This window comes from Ranitomeya variabilis, chromosome 3 (assembly GCF_051348905.1).
Source record: "Ranitomeya variabilis isolate aRanVar5 chromosome 3, aRanVar5.hap1, whole genome shotgun sequence".
NCBI classification, from domain to species: Eukaryota; Metazoa; Chordata; class Amphibia; order Anura; family Dendrobatidae; genus Ranitomeya; species Ranitomeya variabilis.
Window position 1 is genome coordinate 673586392 of NC_135234.1, and position 19753 is coordinate 673606144.

Here is a 19753-nt window from a genome sequence, read left to right on the forward strand (position 1 = left end):
TGTTCTGTACAGTGATAAGTATACTAGCCTCTGCACAATGATTGGAGCCTGCTTTGTGTCATGTTGCCTGAAAGGGAACGGGCCTACCTGAAATTTGGCATTCTTCTTCTACAAAAGATAGGACAGAACACGCAAAATAGCTGAAATAGAAAACCTTTAGGCCCTTGCACCGAGATCACAGAGGGGTCATTACTATTTACATTGAAGAGATGCCTTCCTCAGTTCTACCAGGGCTACAATAAACAGTCGAGTGAAGCAGCAAGTATGTGATATGTATGTAATGCAGGGGGATTGAGAATTGACAGAATCACATAGACTCCAGCCTTGCTTTATGGATCTAGATATAGATATATAAATTTATCTTTGCTATAAGCCCCATAGGGACAACACAACATAGATACACTGTGACCATAAACGAATATAGGCCACTATTAGATATTAAATTGGTGACAGCTCACAGGGTGGGAGGCATACAATCCCCTCTGAATCAGTTCTGACACAAAGCTACAATGTTGCATAAAGAATAAAATAAACCAGATTAAACTAAACCACACTCACTGTTTTATTGAACAGACGGTCACATTACACTAGGACTGTTTACAGCAATTTTACATTGTTGTCTCGACCAACATAAAAAAATAAAATATAAATCAAATAAAACACACAGTATCCACAACAAAGAGGGGGGATCTATCATCTATCGACTCCCAAACTTTCTTGTCAATAGCTTCACATTATGGCAATTTCTATTTTATGTGCTGCGAACCTTAAATACTCTCATAACATCATAATGATAGTTTACACACACTAAAAAAAAGAACAAAAATAATCAGTTCCACCTCCAAGGTGATTGGCTTTGTTCTGCCATTGTCAACACATAGGAAAAGGGGGGGGGGAACTGTATCCCTGTATTAATTTTATTTTAGGAAATCACTTAAAAACAGAAAAAAATCATTTCCCTTCCTAATAAATAAAGTGTCCAAAAAACAAACATAAAACAACACTGGACATAAAGCCTGATCCCATGCACTGTAACATGCATTTAAAGCCTTTTTTTAGTTCTAAAACAGCTCTCAATTTTCCAACGCACAAGGAAAAAAAAAACTACAAGAACCAAAATATATATATATTATTAACAATAATAATATTATAATTATGATTAGATTCTATAAATATTGAGTCATTTGTGGGGGGTTTATAACCTTGTAATATCCTCTCGCTGATCCTGAGTTGAGCTTTGCGTTAGATCCTCGTTGGGAGCAGAATTGGAAGCAATGATGTTACTAGAAGCGTTGGAAGAGGCGCTGGATCTGACTTTTGTGTTTGGTAACCTGTGGTCTTTTTTCCATTTCATTCTCCTGTTTTGAAACCAGATCTTGATCTGCCTTTCCGAGAGACACAAGGAGTGGGCGATCTCAATGCGCCTTCGCCTGGTCAGATATCTGTTATAGTGAAATTCTTTCTCCAGTTCCAATACTTGCTGCCTGGTGTAAGCTGTTCTGGATCTCTTGGGTTCCCCTCCAGTGTAATTAGGGTTCACTGAGAAGGAAAAGGAGACAGTAAGAGAAGGAAGGAACATAGAGGACAGAAGGGGAGACACACATTGTCAGATACAAGGATACACCAAGCCATAAGAAGGGACAGCTCCTAAATGTCTTTAAAAAAAAAAAACCTCCAGTCCTTTCTGTCCTATTTGGAAGAGAGTTCCCCTAGCTCCAATGTTTCTGAATTATTGATGCACTCCTTCCAGAGCTATATAGGAGTTTTCCCTGTCTCCCTCTCTCTGAAACACACACACTCCACATAGAGAGCAGAATGAAGCACATGGCTGCAGCAGCCCAGACAGGCTTGGCTATAAAATTTATGGTGGGTGTAATTACCCATTCGTAGTCGTAAATCCAGTTCAATTGTGCTAACCCAAAGACTCTTTGAGCTTTAAAAAAAAAAGGAGAAAAAAAAGGAGAAGAAGAAGAGAGGTTAAGGGAGAAGCAAAGTTTCCTACCAGTACTGACGTGTATTTTCTTCATCCAGGGGTACACTATGGGCTGTTTGGTGGATGTGCTGGTGGGGTGCTCAGGCGGGTTGCAGGCTGGGGGTGCTGGGGAAGGAGTGCTGGAGGTAGTGGTGGTGGTGGTGGTGGACAGAGATGGCGTTGGATGCTCGCACAGCTGAGCTTTGCCTACAAGGTGCTGCTGCTGCCCATGGACCCTGGTCTGGCTGGCAGGGTTGCCTGGGACGCTGGCACAGCTGTACTGGCGCTCACTGTAGGCTGCTCTTGGAGGGTACAGTTCCTGGTGGTGATGCTGGAATCCAGTGTCCCTGCTCCGGCTATAATATTCCGGACTGTGATCTGGGATATAGTTATTTTGCGAATATTCCTCGCATGGAGGAAATTTCGGATCGATGTAGTTAGAGTCCATCAAATACGAACTCATGATCATTAATTTCTGGAGTGGAAAATAATTTTTCTCGCTTTGTCGTTTTTCTGCTCCATAAAGCCCTCCTACTAGCTGGCGACCCCGTAAAGTTACTTTCACCATGTGACTCTAGCAGCCAATCACAACCTCCATGCTGGTCCCCGGATAAGGAACCTAAAGCTGATTTAAAATGTCATTTTCCCTTTGCATGTTTGTTGTTGTGCTGTGATCTCCTCCAGAGCCGCAGCCATGCACTCACATTGCCCTATGCACTGGTTCTGAGGGTTTGTCGGGATACTGCAAAGGGGATGTGTTGACTATTGCAAAAAAGGAAGATAGAGAAGTGGTTGATGGATACTAGAGGTGGGTGGAGAATCTACACCTCCTCCTTCCCCAACAAACACCGAGACCTTCACATATACCACATACAATATTATCGTATGCCACCCATCCTATATGCAGACTATTCCCTTACCTGCCGCCCTACATGGGGCATTCTTCCTGGCACCCTGGGGGCTCATATTAGCTGGCAGTGCACCCTGCAAAGACAAGAGAGAGTCAGCACCAGATCAGGGATAGCAATACCTACACCATTCATTCATGCTGCTTTCTGTGTTACATTAACCCTTTCTATTCCAAAGGCTGGTCACTGCTTCCACATTCAATGCTATTTGCAGGCATATCTTTATTTTTGCATGCATGCTCATATATTACATTTAAGGATTTTAATTCTTATAGCCTAATTAATAGAGTCAGTATTCAAGTATTCATAGAAACAGCATTAATACTAAAAGTCCCTATACCATGCACTGTTAGCACACTATATATCGCTCAATGTCCCTGTACTATATAACGTTAGCTATGCATGATCCTATACTGTATGGTGTTAGCTGTTCACATGTATATATATATATATATATATATATATATATATATATATATATATATATATTAAGTTTGCTGATTTAGTCATTTCACATCATATTGTGAATACATACAAAGAGACTGGATGTCGAATACACATAAATACATTAGACACAATCATTGCCCCAATACTATATACTGTTCACTACCTCTACACTATATGTATGTCCTCTACACTATATTTATGCATGTGTATGTATATATATATATACAGTATATACTCTTTTTACACGTTTTATTGTAGTTTATTTTTACTTAGAGCTAAGCTAATAGATATTGGATGAAGGGAAAAAACCATTAATGCTTCTGTACCATATACTGTTAACTACTTGTATGCCTTGCATGTATTTGTGTGTATATATAATGATATTTCATAGTATAGATATTGAAACAGTTGTTGTAAAACCAGGGATATATAGAGTGACTTATCTCTGTTGTAATGCTTGCAGATGTGTCCATACGTGTCACACTCCATGGGAACTAAAATGAGAAGGAAAGGGTTAGTTCCAAGCATTTTTGCATTCAAACAATACATTGCAGCAATTAGGAGTCTATGATGATATCCCCTAATAATTTTGCATGCACGTGATCAGCCAAACTTCCTGGAGGGTCCTTGCCTGTAACTCATGTATAATCCCATAGGCAGAATGGATGTATCACTCAGTAGCCAATGCAATGTAGGACTTGCTCTGACAATGTAATCTCCAACCAAAAAGGGTCCCATCGTAGTTCCTCCATAACAAAGCAAAAATAGCTGGAGAGGGACTGTGCTCGATGCATATATTTCACACTTGCTACTTCCAGCAGATAATATAGTGCTTAAAAAACCCTGGGAATTTATGTAAACATTTCCAAGCAAACAGCTATTACAATTAGGTATTTTATCAAGAGCTTAGATTAGGCATTAAACATGGGAGTGGAGATATGTGATTGCTCCCCTGTTCAGCTTGATAACAATTATAGCATAGAATCATAGCTTGTAGGGCAATGCAATATTTTACTTGATAACAATAAAAGTGACACATAAAGTTAGCTGTTTATGTTTTATTTATTAGACTAAACGTGCCAGCGGTGTTGCAGGCTTTAGGTTCGTTCTAACAGCTTTTATAGGGCAGTAAAAGGCAATAAATCAAGCAGGAGGATTGGACTGCTTGGGACTTGCTCTTTTGCGGTGGCTGTTCAGTCTTTATAGGAAATGTAATAATGTGTTATTTTATGATTATTTAATCTACACCTTTAATCCACTCCTCCCTCCTCTTCCCAGCCCCCTTCCTCCAACCCAAAAGCAAAAAAGGGGAGACTAAAGTCTCTAATACCACTTACATCAAGAGCTACATTAAACACCAGGGATTTCAGGGCAAATGATTCCAAAGAAAAATAAAGCACCCAGTAGAGGCTTGTAGCATCACCCATATACCCCCCTAGAGACGAATCTGTGAGTGCAGTATTCACACAAATTCGATTCTACAGGGTGCATATAAGCGCCTTCTTACACTGCTGCTGCTATCATGGGCTGGGGGCTGCAAGGGTAAATGGCTGCAAATTAAAAGTCCCATTAAAAAACCCACAATCGTTATAACGCTATCCAGATGTGAGGCAGCCTGCTGTTATATGGAGCTGCATTTCCCAAGTTCCCACTGACTTGTGCCTGAAGAAACTAAAATTGTGTAATGTGTGTGTGTGTGGGGGGGGGGGGGGGATCTACCTTGTGGATTACTATGGTGAGGCTCTATAAAGAAAGCTTTCTGCTATGCCAGAGTTTTTGTGTGCGAGACCCTGGCTACACATTAATGTGGTGTGCACTGGTCCCATCAGCCATGTCCTTACATATGTGCAGAACATCATCCACCAGCAATACATGAGTATTATGGGGGAAAGCCTCCTATAAGTGTGTGTGTGTGTGTGTGTGTGTGTGTGTGTGTGTGTGTGTGTGTGTGTGTGTGTATGTATATGTGTGTGTATACGTGTGTGTGTGTGTGTGTGTGTGTATGTATATGTGTGTGTGTGTGTGCTGTACTATGTTACTGTGTGGGTATTTGTGTGTATATACAAAATATATATGTATGTGTGTATATATATGTGTGTGATAAGTGTATGTGTGTATATGTGTGTACATATGCGTGGTGTATATATATATGTATGTGTGTGGTTCCACGTGTGTATATTTGTGTGTATATGTGTGTATACATACGTATGTATATACAGATTGTGTGTATGTGTGTGTATATGTGTGATGTGTATGTATATATGTGTGTATGAGATGTACTGTATATGTATATATGTGTGTCTGGTGTGTGTATGTGTGTGTCTGTGTACTATGTTACTGTGTGGGTATTTGTGTGTATATACAGAATATATGTATGTGTGTGTATATATGTGTGCAATAAGTGTATGTGTGTGATATGTGTATGCATATATGTGTGTGTGGTTCCATGTGTGTATATTTGTGTGTATATGCGTGTAATACATATGTGTGTGTGGTAAGTATATGTGTGATGTATACATGTGTGTGTTTGTATGTATAAAATTGCCTTAAATTCTCTACAATAATCCTGCTTTGCTCTACACCAGGTTCCTATCATGCATCAGATTTCTTGCACACAAATATATATGTTTGTGTAGACTCTTTAGCTGAATCTTTCTTACTTTAATAAATGTGTCCAGCTCCTTTCGAGCCATTCCTCTTTCTGCAAACAGCTTTCATTAACTACATAGCAAGCATGGCTGTGTGTAAGGTGCAGATCTAGGATCACATCTTAATGCAGAAAGCATTAGAAACACACACACTGCTGGGCTTTGTATAGAGAGAAAGGGAAGCAGGGCAGCTGTGTGCTCACAATGTGGCAGGCAGCAGCACTACCAGAGCACTGCCCAGATAAGCTTTACTAACCCACAGGAGAATGAGTTCTCCACTATTTATGGCCAAAGCTCCGAAGTTTCCATATGAGCAGATGATCTGCTTTGGGCTCTCTGGTTTTTGTGCGACATAAAAAGGGTGGAAAATTTTCTGGCTGAGGAGGAACATTCTTTGCACAAAGCGTCTTTTTTGACAGTTCTGAAGAAAAATAACTGTCTATTGTCCCTAAGGGTTCATTGAAGGTGCTATTACCATACTGACCGTTTTGCTAACCTGCACCTCTTGCAATTAGCAATCTGTGCCTGCTAACAAAAAATCTACTGCTTTCCAGAAATTCTACTGCAAATCCTGCCAGTTCTTACTAAACACTACTTTAATTATTTTTTTTACATTTTTTTTTTATTTTAACTGTTTAATATTTTTTTTATTTTATCTATTTGTTACGTTTTTTTTTTCTTTGTAGTTGTACTCATATCTTATCTATATTATGGCTTCACATCTGTGTTTAAATATTTGTATTTCATTTGCCTTGTTTAGATACACACAATACAAAGGTCAGTCTGCTCTACAAGCTCCATTCATTTTTCTTTTCAATTGTTGTAGGGTTTTTTTCTGGGTAAAGACAAGTATTTCTTGCTCTTTTTTTTTTTTTTTTTTTTAAGAAAAATTAAAAATGCATTTTGTGTTTGCAAGAAGAATGCAAAGATTGCCCTCCCATAGTGGAATTCAGTTTTCTTTAAATCTCGTTTAAAGTGGGTTTTTTTTCCTTCAAAGTGCACGCATTTTAATACTGGTTAGACAGCGTGACCTGAATTTCACCTCTGTTGCTTGACTTCCACCAATAGGTCACTGCCACAGAATATTGATGGTACAACTCAGTTGAAATCTGTCTCCACACAAATGGCCTTTAGATCTCATAGCTAGTTCAATAACTAGTTATAATGTGGAAGGGAAAAATGGGAGCCAGAGGCAAAGTAATTTGATGTTTGATTTTTATGCTGAAGAAAATAAATAAATAAATAAATAGTTTTTATTTATTTTTTTAGATTTTTTTTCTTGTTTTTAGTGTCTTTCTTAAAATGTTCTAGTTGAGCTTTGTATGTAGATGGTATAAAGGATTTCTAGTGCAGATATATGTGCTGTTCCTTTGGGTGTGCACAATGGCTGTATAGTTCATGAACTCTGCAGGGCTAATGCTGGGGATATTGAGGTGCAGCTACCCACTCGCTGTGACACACTGCTCCACTCAGGATGCCACTTATATATAGATTATATGACACACCGAGGTATGTGCCTTTGTCACAGCTAAGCCAACAAGCAGCATTTTATATTAGCAACTTATAATATGGAGGGATTTGGGGAGTTTGAATTTACATATTATCATTTTAATTGCAATATATGTGTATTTATCTAGTACATCTGTGTGAGATAGATAGATAGATAGATAGATAGATAGATAGATAGATAGATAGATAGATAGATAGATAGATAGATAGATAGATAATAGATAGATAAATGTGATATTTAATTGTTCAGTTGTTTTTAACAATCTCTATTAGATTTATTCTTCACAAAATGTAATTTCCAAATAAAACTATTTTTATGTACTAATATTTGCAGTCTAAATTTACACAAGTCAATATTTACTTTACAGTTACTAAATGGGTTCATCTTTGAAGCTCTGCATTCTGATTATTCTGTTTCTTATCTCTATTATGAATTGAATTAGTATCTCCAGGATAATGAATAAGACTCTTCCAAAGGAGTTGTAGTGAAGAATAATCTTCACACTTCACACTATAGGTGTTTTGTTTTTGTTTGTCTTTATTATTATTTTTTTATTTTTCTTTACTAGAATATATACTGATATCAAGATTTACATATGTATTTGAGCTTCCGATTCCACATACACAACGTGTATATAACAGTAGTTTTGGGATGACCTGCATAAAGCTCTAGTCTCCTGATGGAGTAAATGAAAAGAGTAGCTCAGCTCAGGTTTAATTTACTAATGACGTGGGTTAATGCATATATATATATATATATATATATATATATATATATATATATATATATATATATATATATATATATATATATATATATATATATATATATATATATATATATATATATATATATATATATAAACCCACATCATAGGTTTAATTCACTGGTGTGGGTTAATATATATATATATATATATATATATATATTAACCCACACCAGTGAATTAAACCTATGATGTGGGTATATATATATATATATATATATATATATATATATATATATATATATATATATATATGTATATTTATATACACACTGTATTGACCAACAGTAGTTAACAAGACATAAGCTTAGATGCTCTTCACATGAACTCCATCAACACACTAGAGCTTTATGCAAGACCAGATACTGCTTGTATTGTGTATATAGTATATATATATATATGCATATATATATACTCTACATTTGTATACACACAGTTAGAGCAATTATATACATATATATATATATACACACACACACACACACACACACACACACACACACACACACACACACACACACATACACTGTCGAGGATTGATTTTACTACTTAGCTGATTGGGTTAATGTGATGAATCCGAATTATAGTCTCATATACTCATGGGCATAATGTTGAGTGTAGTTAAAGTACTACTTCCTATACTGAATAGTTAATAAATACAAAAAACAGGAGATTATCTGTCATTTAGTGAAAGGGTTAGTATAGTTAATTTATATAAAAGGTTATTCCTGATATAGTAAAAGAGGTGAAATTGCCTTTTAAATATACTGAAGAAGCATAATAAACATAATACTGATTCAGTGAAAGGGCTAAGATACTGAATGCTTGTGTGGATTCCTTTCTAATATACTGAGGGGGTCATTTAATGAATCAGGTAAAGGTTATAGTTTTAACATAATTTTATGGCTACATTATGGGAAGTGCTCGGGAATAATATTCAGGATTTAAATAAAGTGACCCTGACTCTGCTGAATAAACAGCCCGAAGATCGCACGATCAATACCCTCCTGGAGATAGGAGCTCTCCCTTCCATGGACTAGGACACAAAATAAGGCATTGGAAACGCAGGTTGCAAACGAGCAGCTTTTTCTCTGCTACTATTGACAAAGCAGGCAATTGAGAATCAATTTAGTGATGAAGTGATTGTGTATGCAGATATTAAGCTTAATCTGAGGGCAAGCAGAGGTCTCCTGTGCTGGGGGCCAGTGCAAGGTGCTGCTGGATCTTAGGAGCAGCTCTGCTGCCCATCACCAGTCACTGGCTCCATTGAGAAATCCATATTTTGATATCACTCCTTTGATCTTGAAGTGCCCAAGTGCCTGTGTGGGTGTTTATATACAGCACTTAAATACTTGAATCGAGTATAAACACTGTTTTATCAGTAGCTCAAGGGCACTAAAGGGGGAGGACAAGATGAAATGTGTTACATTTTGCAAACCTCTTTGCCCACCTTTTGCCCCTCTTTGAAGTCTAAAAAGAACCTGATTTTGAGTACATACCTAGAGAATGTGATATCCTATACGTTACATTAGTTCCCTCCTCAATTATCTTACATGTAAATTGCCACAAACTCTAAATCATTGTCATTGAGGATCGTGATTGCTAGAAAGAGGATTTACTGAGCAATCCATAGCCCATGAACACAAGGCTGGCTGATATGGAAGGCATCAGATCACTGTTATGGAGAGCAAACCCCACACTGTTCTTAGTAGCATTATAAAGCTTTATCATTTACAGGAAGCCCCTACTCTAATAAACACATATTTCCTCCTAGTAAGATTTTTAGGTCAGAATGTGGGGCCTATAGGGCAGAACATAGGGACAAGGTATCAGTGGGAGACTGGGATTTATATCTACAATCCAGGGATAATCCACTTGTGGGTTGTACTGGCTAACATTACACATTTCAGAAAATGAGTTGATAAGGAAAACTTAGATCGTAAGATGGTTAAAGGAGATAAAGACGTGTCCTGGAAGACGGTGGGAGATTTATAGGGGCAAAGGGAAAAATCTACAACATCAAAAGACATCAGGGGAGATGAAAAGAGGCGAAGGGAGAATCTGGGTCATAAGGAATACAAAAAGGCGATGGGAGATTAATGGAAGACATGTAGTGTTCAGTACTAAAAATTATTTTTTACAAATAACAAGAATATCCAAAGTACTGTGGTGTTTTCTGCTGACATCACAGCTGATGTCTTATATTTAGTATTGCTGATTACTTTTTGTATTTTAACATTATAACATAGAAATTAAAATACAAACTGAGCAAGAGAGATGGTCAGAATGACAATGCCCACATGTCCCTACAGTCAGTGCATTTACTGACCTAGAATAGCAAAAAGTGGCTTCACAAAGTGTATTTCTGTTAGTAATATTATGTTACAGGATATGGACACATATATCTATCATTATCTTTCAATCATCAATCTATATATATTCCATTATGTATAATCTATCTACTCATATTCTGTCTGTTCCTCCATCACTCGTCTATCTTTTTGTCATTATCTATCTATTCAAATACTATATATTTTTATCTATCTATTTATTTATCTATCTGAATGGAAAAAACATCCACACATATGGACTGAAACGTTTCATTGGACAAATAAAGTCCCCATTCTTTAGTATTGGAATTTTGGACTACTGTCTTCCTTTATTCTATCTATCTATCGGTCTATCTATCTACTTATCTATCTATCATATCTATCTATATATTATCTATCTATCTATCTATCTATCTATCTATCTATCTATCTATCTATCATCTATCTATCTATCTATTATCTATCTATCTATCCATCTATATCTACTTATATATCTATCTATCTGTCTATCTATCTATCTATCTATCTATCTATCTATCTATCTATCTATCCATCTATATCTACTTATCTATCTATCTATCTATCTATCTATCTATCTATCTATCTCTATCTATCGCTAAACCAACCATGTGGTATAATAGAATTCTTTCTTTCTTTCTTTCTTTCTTTCTTTCTTTCTTTCTTTCTTTTTTCTTTCTTTCTTTCTTTCTTTCTTTCTTTCTTTCTTTCTTTCGTTCCTTCATTCTCTTTCTTTCTTCTAATTGTATCTAGCTAGTTTTGTTCCTATCTGTTTTTTTTGCTTTTTTTTTGTGTGCAAAAAGACAAATGGATATATATATATATGGATGTGTAAATTAATATGTGCATATGGTTGTATAGGTGTACTACTGCTGTGGCTTTGTTTGTTGTGCCTTTACTCGTCCATTACAATGTATGCAGAGTTGTAAAATGAACAAGCTCACATTTAGAAGGTCATGTTATGTCCCATTTGGCTCAGCTCTGATATAAGGTAAGGGGGGGGTTCTCCCTTAAGTGGCATTTATGCTCGGTGTTATTATACCACACGGCCATCAATAAACCCGTTAGTGGGGCCTCGATCCTAACGACAGATCTTCTGGTTCTGCGCTCACGTTCATAATTTATGCAAAGATTGAGTGATAGGCGACTATTCCTGATTTATAAGATGTCAGTTTTTATTTGCTTCTGCTAGAGGGCTGAAATTAGCTTTCAGTCAGAAAAAAAAAAATACACACACAGATATACAGTAATTGCCCAAACATCCTGACCCAGATGAGAGCCCTTAATGCATGAAAGAGCCATTCTCCATCTACAAGTGTGCAGCACATGCAGGACATGAGCCATGCAAATGCATGTAGAAATATGTTTCAGATTTGCAACACATGTACACATAAGTGGCACACAAATGTATGTCTAAACTTATGGAATAAGGAGCAACACGTGTAGATCTTAGGGCCATATAAGTATGTATCTGTGTATATATATATGTCTGTGTGTATATGTATGTATATATGTGTGCATGCATATGTGTGTGTATGTATGTGTGTATGCATGTATGCGTGTAAGTATGTGTGTATGTATATATGTATGAGTGTATGTATGTATGTGTGTATGCATGTATATATGTGTATATGTGTGTATGTGTATGTATGTATGTCTGTGTGTATGTATGAATGTATATATGTATGTATATATCTATGAGTGTATGTATGTATTTATGTATGTATGTTTGTATTGTATATATATATATATATATATATATATATATATATATATATGTGTGTATGTGTAAGTGCCACACATAGACCTGACTTTTGTGATCTTACATGCGATGTTCAAGTATCTTAGACTTTATTCACACATTAGTATTTTGGATCATTATTTCTTAGTATTTGTATGCCAGAACCAGAAGTGTCTCCAAAGAGAGAACATGTGTGAATCTTTCAATTATAGTTTTTCTTTATAAGTTTCCCTCCTAGTTTTGGTATATAAACACTGATGCAAAATACTGACCAAATACAATAAGCCCTAATACCTAGATATATAGGTAAAAGTATGCATCACACGCAGCCCTGAGCCCTGGATATGTATGTGCTAATGTGTGCCACACATGTACCATGACTATATATGAGAAATTTATGGGCACACTTGGATACATTAAAGAGCTATGTGTAAAACACGTCAACCTATTTCAATGTATATAACGTATCAGTTTGCAATCTATGAATGTACTTTGTATGCTTATAAAGATTTAAGGTGCGTGTATATATATATATATATATATATATATATATATATATATATATATATAGATATATAACTATACACATGTCTATGTATATGATTATTCGGACGTGTCACCCCAAATGACATATAAATGTGTATATTTATAATGTAAATATACAGGCAGCACAGCTGCCCTACATTTCAGCATTGATGCCCAGAGCTATTTTAAGCCACTGGTGACTGTGAATAGTCCCTAAAAATGTAAATTCCCTTTTTGCTGGCACAAAATGCATTTTTGAATGTCTGTTTCTGCTTGTAGGTAAGGAGAAGGCAGGGTACATATTGATGTTGGCTTGCAGTAACCTGGACTCTTTAGGTTACATATTTACCGATTGTAAGCAGATAATCAGACCAGTGTCACAATAAAGGTAGCACAGGAACAACTTGGGCTGGTTATTATGCAGCTGAAGACAGACAGGACATGAAAGAAATGGCTCATTTTGCGATGAAAGGAGCAGATGTGGGAGACAGAAAACTCCCAGGCAGCTCAGCCCTGTCCTTTCACACCTTGTGCACTGTTTGTTCTCGGGCTTTTGTCTCATTCTCACCTTTTCTGCCTTTTATGGACGGGCTAATGCTTTGTTCTAACCACTTGTCTCATAGATTTTCCAGATTAATTTATTTTTTTCCTCGTCCTTGTTGTGTTATTTTTGCACACGTGTGTGTCAGTGTGCTCAAGTCTGTGTGTTGCACACTGTATGCTCTATACTTGCAGGCAGATGTACTTTTAATGCACGTATGTACCTTGTTGTATCATTTTAACTTTTTTTTATATATTTCTCTTTTATGCAGATAATGACTTATATTCTCTATTAACTGAATTTATGGTACAATTATCTGTTGTAATATTTGATATCCACTGTTATTTAGTACTGTCTTATGTGCTATGGATCTGCTCTCTCCTTGTATTTGTTTAGATGTCCAGGTCACACTCCTGTGTGCTTGTAGGAAGCAGTAGTCCTATTCTAACACATGTATGGATCTTCTTTTGTTTGTTTTTTTATTCTTGTTTTTGAGGCACCTCTGGGAATTGTGTAACAGCTCAATGGCAAATCAGTGCAATTTTCAGAGTAAAGAGACACATCCCGCTTCCTGTGATTAGAGCTGCCCGGGCAGAACACCTACCAGCGTTTATGGCCCCTTCTATGTCCTCCCAACTGGAAAATCTGCGTGCAGTCAAATGCTGCCATCCCTGCTTAACACTTCAGCTGCCGGGTGGACTTTAAGTAGCCATCAGAAACCTTGGCTTACAGTGATATTCATTATTGTCCTCTCATCTAATTCCCTGTGATCAAATGGTCTTACCTAGTGAAGTGAGTATTGGAACCTGTGCATGGGAACCTGTGGAGGAAAGGAGGGATATAAATGTAAAAGTACTGTAATTCATGCATGCACAGCTGATCAACTAATCCAGTGTCACTTAGTAGAAGAGGATATTATGTATTTTTAAAAATTAAAGAAAAGGAAAAACAAAAGGGAGAGAGCGAGAAAGAGGAAAGAAAAAGACAGGAAAGAGAGAAAGAAAGAAAGAAAGAGAGAAAGAAAGAAAGAAAGAAAGAAAGAAAGAAAGAAAGAAAGAAAGAAAGAAAGAAAGAAAGAAAGAAAGAAAAAAGGAAGGGTTTGGGAAAGAAAAAAGAAAGCAAGGAAGGAAAGGGGAAGGGGGAAGGAACGGAGATGGAAATAAGAAAGAAAAAGAAGAAAGGAATGGAGTAGGATAGAAAGAAAGAAGGAAGGGATTGAGAAAGAAAAAAGAAAGTAAGGAAGGGGAAGGGAGTGAGAAGGAAAGAATGAATGGGGTAGGAAAGAAAGAAAGGGAGATAGAAAGAGGAGAAAGTAAGAAAGGGAGTAGGTAAGAATGAAATAAAAGAAAGGAAGAGTAGGAAACAAAAAAAAGAAAGGAAGAGAGGGAGAAGGAATGAAAGGAAGGAAAAAAGAAAGAAAGAAAGTATGAAATTAATAAGGAGAATGGCATTTACATGGTTATGTACCACTCTAAAACTATCCACCATTTTATAGGAAGATCGTTCTATTACTCACTTACATTGCAGCTCTGAGCCTTGCCGAAATGAATTGCATTGATAGAATTTACAAATGGAAATTCTCCATTAGAAAAGGAATAGCTGATTAAAATTGATTTTGTTTAACTTAATAACCGTGTTATCCCCTTAGGTTTCAATGATCTCTCCTGATGCCAAGCAGCCCCATCATTTTTATCCTCTGTAACAACATTTCCTTCTCTGGATTCTGGTTGTCATTTTTCTATATGAACTCAGATAGTATTATGTAATGTTACCACTGTTATTTAACGTGAGGTTTATCTATTATGCAAAATAAAGACCTACTGAAAAGCACCTTGTTCTGATGCCTTTCTGTCATGTTGCTGATGTGTGCTGGACACGTTGGAATCTGATGGCTGCTGGGAATTTACACCGCTGTTGTTAAAGTACCATCCTGAGGTCTTCTGAGATCTTGACAAAAACTCATTCAATTCCATAGAAATGTTATAGCATCCATCAAAACCTAGTGTAAAATAATTTGCATCTTTTACATACTAACTGTTTCAGTTAAAAGAAACTCAACTTTACTTTTTGAATTTAAAAAATAAAAAAGTTTTTATAATGTATATAGTAAAATCATAATTTATGTGATATTTATTTAGATGAGTAAGATGTTCTGGAAATGTATCAGTTCAGGATATAAAAGCAAGGAGTAAGTATTATTAAAAAAAATACATAAGACAAGTACACATACATTAACTACAAAGAAAAAAAAGTACAAAAAAGTAAAAATGTTGTTGATTTTGTGAAAGTCTCTTAATTGATGGGAGCAGTAAAACAAATGTAACCCATTGATATCTGGTTTAACGCTTCGAGAAATGGTGAAGAGTAAATACATCAGTGTGAATGGGCATGTAGGAAAGGTAAAATACAGGTAACTCTCTAGACCGTAAACTATGTATACAGCTATGGAAATGGTTTGTAAAAATCTCCAGGTTCCTCTGATGAAATTGTCAATCTGTCAAAATAATTATCATCTCTTTTTATAACTTTTGATTAAACTTTTATTAGGTCATGTGATTTCTGATCATCCTGATGGTGATCACACAACATTTGTGCAGTGTACTACAAGTTCCAGCTTGTCAGTTTGAAAGGATTCCATGAATTTGCTACAGGTTGGAGCTATTTTTGTAATTTATGTATGTAGCTAAATATTATTGTTAGTTCTTGAGTCATAAGGTTTGTGTCTATTTATTTGCTTAAAATATGATATTAAAGCAGCTCTTAACATCAGGCATTTCCACCAAGGGGAACTATAACTGTAATTGCCAATTCATTTGTTCCTGAAGTTGTTTTGACTTTTCCATCGTCTCTCAGCCTAAGCCACCAAGAAAATGCCATTGTCTCTAATTAGATGGTGTAATTGTGGGATGATGGGCCTGTTTAATAGGTACATTAAGCAAACAGAACAGAGTGGGGTCGCAGAGTTGTACTTAAATATCAGCAGCCTTTGTATTTTATTGCAGGTAGTCTCAGTAATGTCACATCCAGCACTGGAGATTACTGCTGGAATGGAGAGACAAGGCAGAACGAAGCAGTGCAGTGTTTATGGATGTGGCACATTAGGGTGGTATTTACAAGCTTGGTGTACGTGCACACTATGATCACTGTATCACTTCTGGGCTTAATTTACCAGCACACTACCTTATTACACTGCAACCCCCTTGTTGGCAGCTGCAGTTCCCATTCTCTGCACACTCATATGATCCATGAATTCCCTACAGCCTATTATGCACAATTCTTGCTTGATCTCTCTCCCTCACTGGGTTTTTGGAGCAGAACCAGTTTTTCTGGAAACATTGGATTAACAAGCTTTGTAGCCTTAAACATGTTAAATATTTATTACCAGCACTTAACTCATTATAGATCATTTCTTCCCAAACACATCACCAAAAGGTTACAAACCTGGAAAAGATGGGTGACAACTAATATGTCCACTAGCATAGGTCACAAAGGGCTACCAAGGAGATTTCCTCAGGTCCTGACTCTGTTCAGCTAGATACATTTGTCATTAAAGAACCTGTAAAACCTGAATGGCGATCCATATAAAAGATTTTAATAGTGGCTATATTGGCTGCCCTAAGCCTTTCCAAGAACATATGTAAGGCTAGGTTTCCATTTATCGTTGGTATCAGTATGCCCTAGATGAATGGGAGCGATCGTATAGACAATTATGGGATCAGTTCCCACATTAGTTTCCCTACAGCATTTTTTGTAGCACGTTGTCAGGAATAAAAAACAGTTTGACTGAAAAATGGAAACGGCGCTTAAAAACATTTCCACACTCTGCTTGTGTGCATTCTATGAAACATTATAAAAATCTAGGCAAAAGAGAAGATGCCATCTGAAATGCAGGGAAAATGTAGCATTACATGGCAGCCATTTAGATGAATGGTTACCTATGTATTCCATGGATGACCAGAGTCAAGCAAAGCAGGAACCAATATATAGAATAACAGTTTTTACTTGGGATGATCCAACAATTTGCAATTCGACTCGCACAAATTGACCAAAAAGATACAGGTTGCTTTTCTTCACATTGCAAAAGATTGCATCAGTCACAGAAGGCCCAAATGACTGTAGGCGCTACTGGACTGGCTTCCCCATAATGCCTTGCAGCTATCACATCACATGGTAAAGTGCTGCCATTCAGGATGGACTGATAGCCTATGTAAAAGCTGAGGCAGGGAACGCAGCAATACTTTTAGGATGATTTTGGGAGAAGACATCAAAGGCTACAGTTCAGCAAAGGAGATGGGATTCAAAACATAGCTGTCAAGCAATGGGCAATAACTGTAGACAGTACTGGGTTTTACAACTGCAGCAATGAAGAAGACGAGTGTAGTAGTCTGTGAATAAGGTAGATATTCTATTCGTAGGGAGATAGGAGGGGGACAAGCAGCAGTGCCATTGTGATTGATCAGTGATATGCAATAGCTAGCATTTGTCCCGCTGCATTTGAATTCCAATTACACTTTTTTTTCATTCATAATGCACTAGAAAGCAGAAGCAATACAGCACAATAGTTTTTGCAGAAAAAAATCTGAAATCAGTGTCAGATGGTGTGCATGCTTGTCACGAGCAACTGCAATGAGTTTTTCAATTTTTTTGAGTAATTGTTTTTCTGAAAGGGAGAATGAATGCTGTCTAAAAACGCAAAACTAAATTTAGCAAAATTAACTGTCTACTTCACAAAGTATGCGTGTTGCAAACAATTTTTTTTGCACATCTGTTTTACCTGTAAAATTTTACTTATGTACATGCCACATGAATACAGTATCCTTTTACAGGTGCTAGCTTTTTAGTTGTGTATTTACATAGCATTTCCTATTGCATAATTTTTGGTTGAGGTTTGTTGGAAAAAAAAATTACTGTTCATACCTAGTATTTCTTATGATATCCTTTTTGCCAAGAGTTGTATAGTTCGGGTTGGAAAGCTTGTCATGAGGTAAAGCACCACTCCAGCATTTTTTTCAGAGCTGGAATGGTGCTTTAAATGTAAGTCCCCTGCCCCCGATCATTTACTTACCCTCCGGTGTCTACACTGTTTTTTGTCACCGCTTAGTTCCCACGGCGCCATCTTGTGTGAGCAGTGCCAGATTGTTCGGAAGTCAGAAGCTACATCACAAGCTCTCAATGCAAGTCAGTGAGAGCCAGATTAAACACTGGAGCTGCCAGCAGGTCGCTTTTCGCATAAATCGATGGGACCAACGCTGGAAAATGATGAAGGCAACCGCAGGTGAGTATGAGACAGGGGGCAGGAGAATTACATTTAAGGCACCACTCCAGCAGTGCAATAAAAAAAACCGCTGGAGTGGTGCTTTAATTATAGTGTTGTGCAAAATGTATGGTAAAAGAAAAAGTGGCAATGACAATGAATGGGGTACTGTAGCATAAAAAATAAATATACAAAAAAAAAATACCGCGGGTAAGAACGTGTGATCGCGAGCAGTAGCAGAAGCACCAGGACCACTGGCATCTGCTTTCTAGGCAGTAATACTACCAAACACAGATGATGATTGGCCTCCTTTGTCTCCAGCAAGATTATTAGTTGGGAGGAAGCAAAGGGAATTATGGAATATATGGCACATCACTTGTCTAAGTCACAGCAGGATGATGTTACCTCTATCACTGGCACAATCAGTCAGTGTTCTGTACAGAACGGTCTCTCTAATCACAAATGACAAAAATGGATAATTTTTGGATGATTTACAAAAGAAAACCAGAGAGCTGTGTTGCTACCAGGTTTAAATTATGTTATTCTATTTTATTCCCTGGAAATCAAGTGTTTGAGAAAAAAATCACAAAATCTGGTTAATTTAAATACCAAAAGATTCGATCATCTGTAGTTTTTTCGCATAATTTTCTCTGCTTGTTTTAACACGATAGGCTGGCTTTCCATGTATCAGGAACACCTGTCCAGTTGTGGGTGGACACCCTCCTGAAACAGACACAATTGATGGCCAATTTCTGCACTTTGCCGTTCTGGCACTACCCCGTAGCTGGATCCTGAGTAACAGCTTACATTAGAGTCTAATCAAAATGTATAAATTTCTGGTCAGCCCTCATAGGCGAAAGACAGGAGAGGATGTCCCTCCAAACAATAGTGCAAAAAAGGGCAATTTTGAATGTAAGTCTAGACTATGCACTCACGTATGCAATTTAAAGATTAATTGTTTAGTCAGCATTTGGAAAGAATTAGCAAGAACGGCCAATATTTTGGTCTGTCCTAGACATGTCCTATGGTTAATAGTAAATACAGTCAGCCCCTGGATTTGAGGGTCAGATTGACTTAATGTAAATGCCAACTG

The 19753-nt window shown here is 36.9% G+C and overlaps 2 protein-coding genes across 2 annotated transcripts in view; both read right to left on the minus strand.

The window, feature by feature from the left end:
* Nucleotides 1-549: 549 nt before the first annotated feature.
* Nucleotides 550-2784, minus strand: HOXC4 (homeobox C4). The gene is made up of 2 exons (XM_077297944.1): nt 2003-2784; nt 550-1539 (listed from the first exon to the last, which is right to left on the minus strand). Exons 1-2 carry the CDS (start codon nt 2538-2540, stop codon nt 1196-1198), a joined length of 882 nt encoding a protein of 293 aa, XP_077154059.1. The 5' UTR covers nt 2541-2784; the 3' UTR covers nt 550-1195.
* A 157-nt stretch (nt 2785-2941) lies between these two features.
* The window catches only part of HOXC10 (homeobox C10), a 159231-nt gene continuing 142419 nt past the window's right edge, over nt 2942-19753 (minus strand). Inside the window, exons 3-4 of the mRNA XM_077297943.1 lie at nt 14191-14226; nt 2942-3821 (exon numbers count right to left, since the gene is read on the minus strand). The gene's annotated coding sequence lies outside the window, so the exon portion shown is untranslated. The remainder of the gene's footprint in view (nt 3822-14190; nt 14227-19753) is intronic.

Coding starts and splice junctions, on each gene's coding strand:
- HOXC4 (XM_077297944.1), bottom strand. CDS start 2,540: ATGGTGAAAGTAACTTTACGGGGTCGCCAGCTAGTAGGAGGGCTTTAT. Junction 1,540..2,002: donor GAAAATACACGTCAGTACTG/GTAGGAAACTTT, acceptor TTTCCTTCTCAG/TGAACCCTAATTACACTGGA.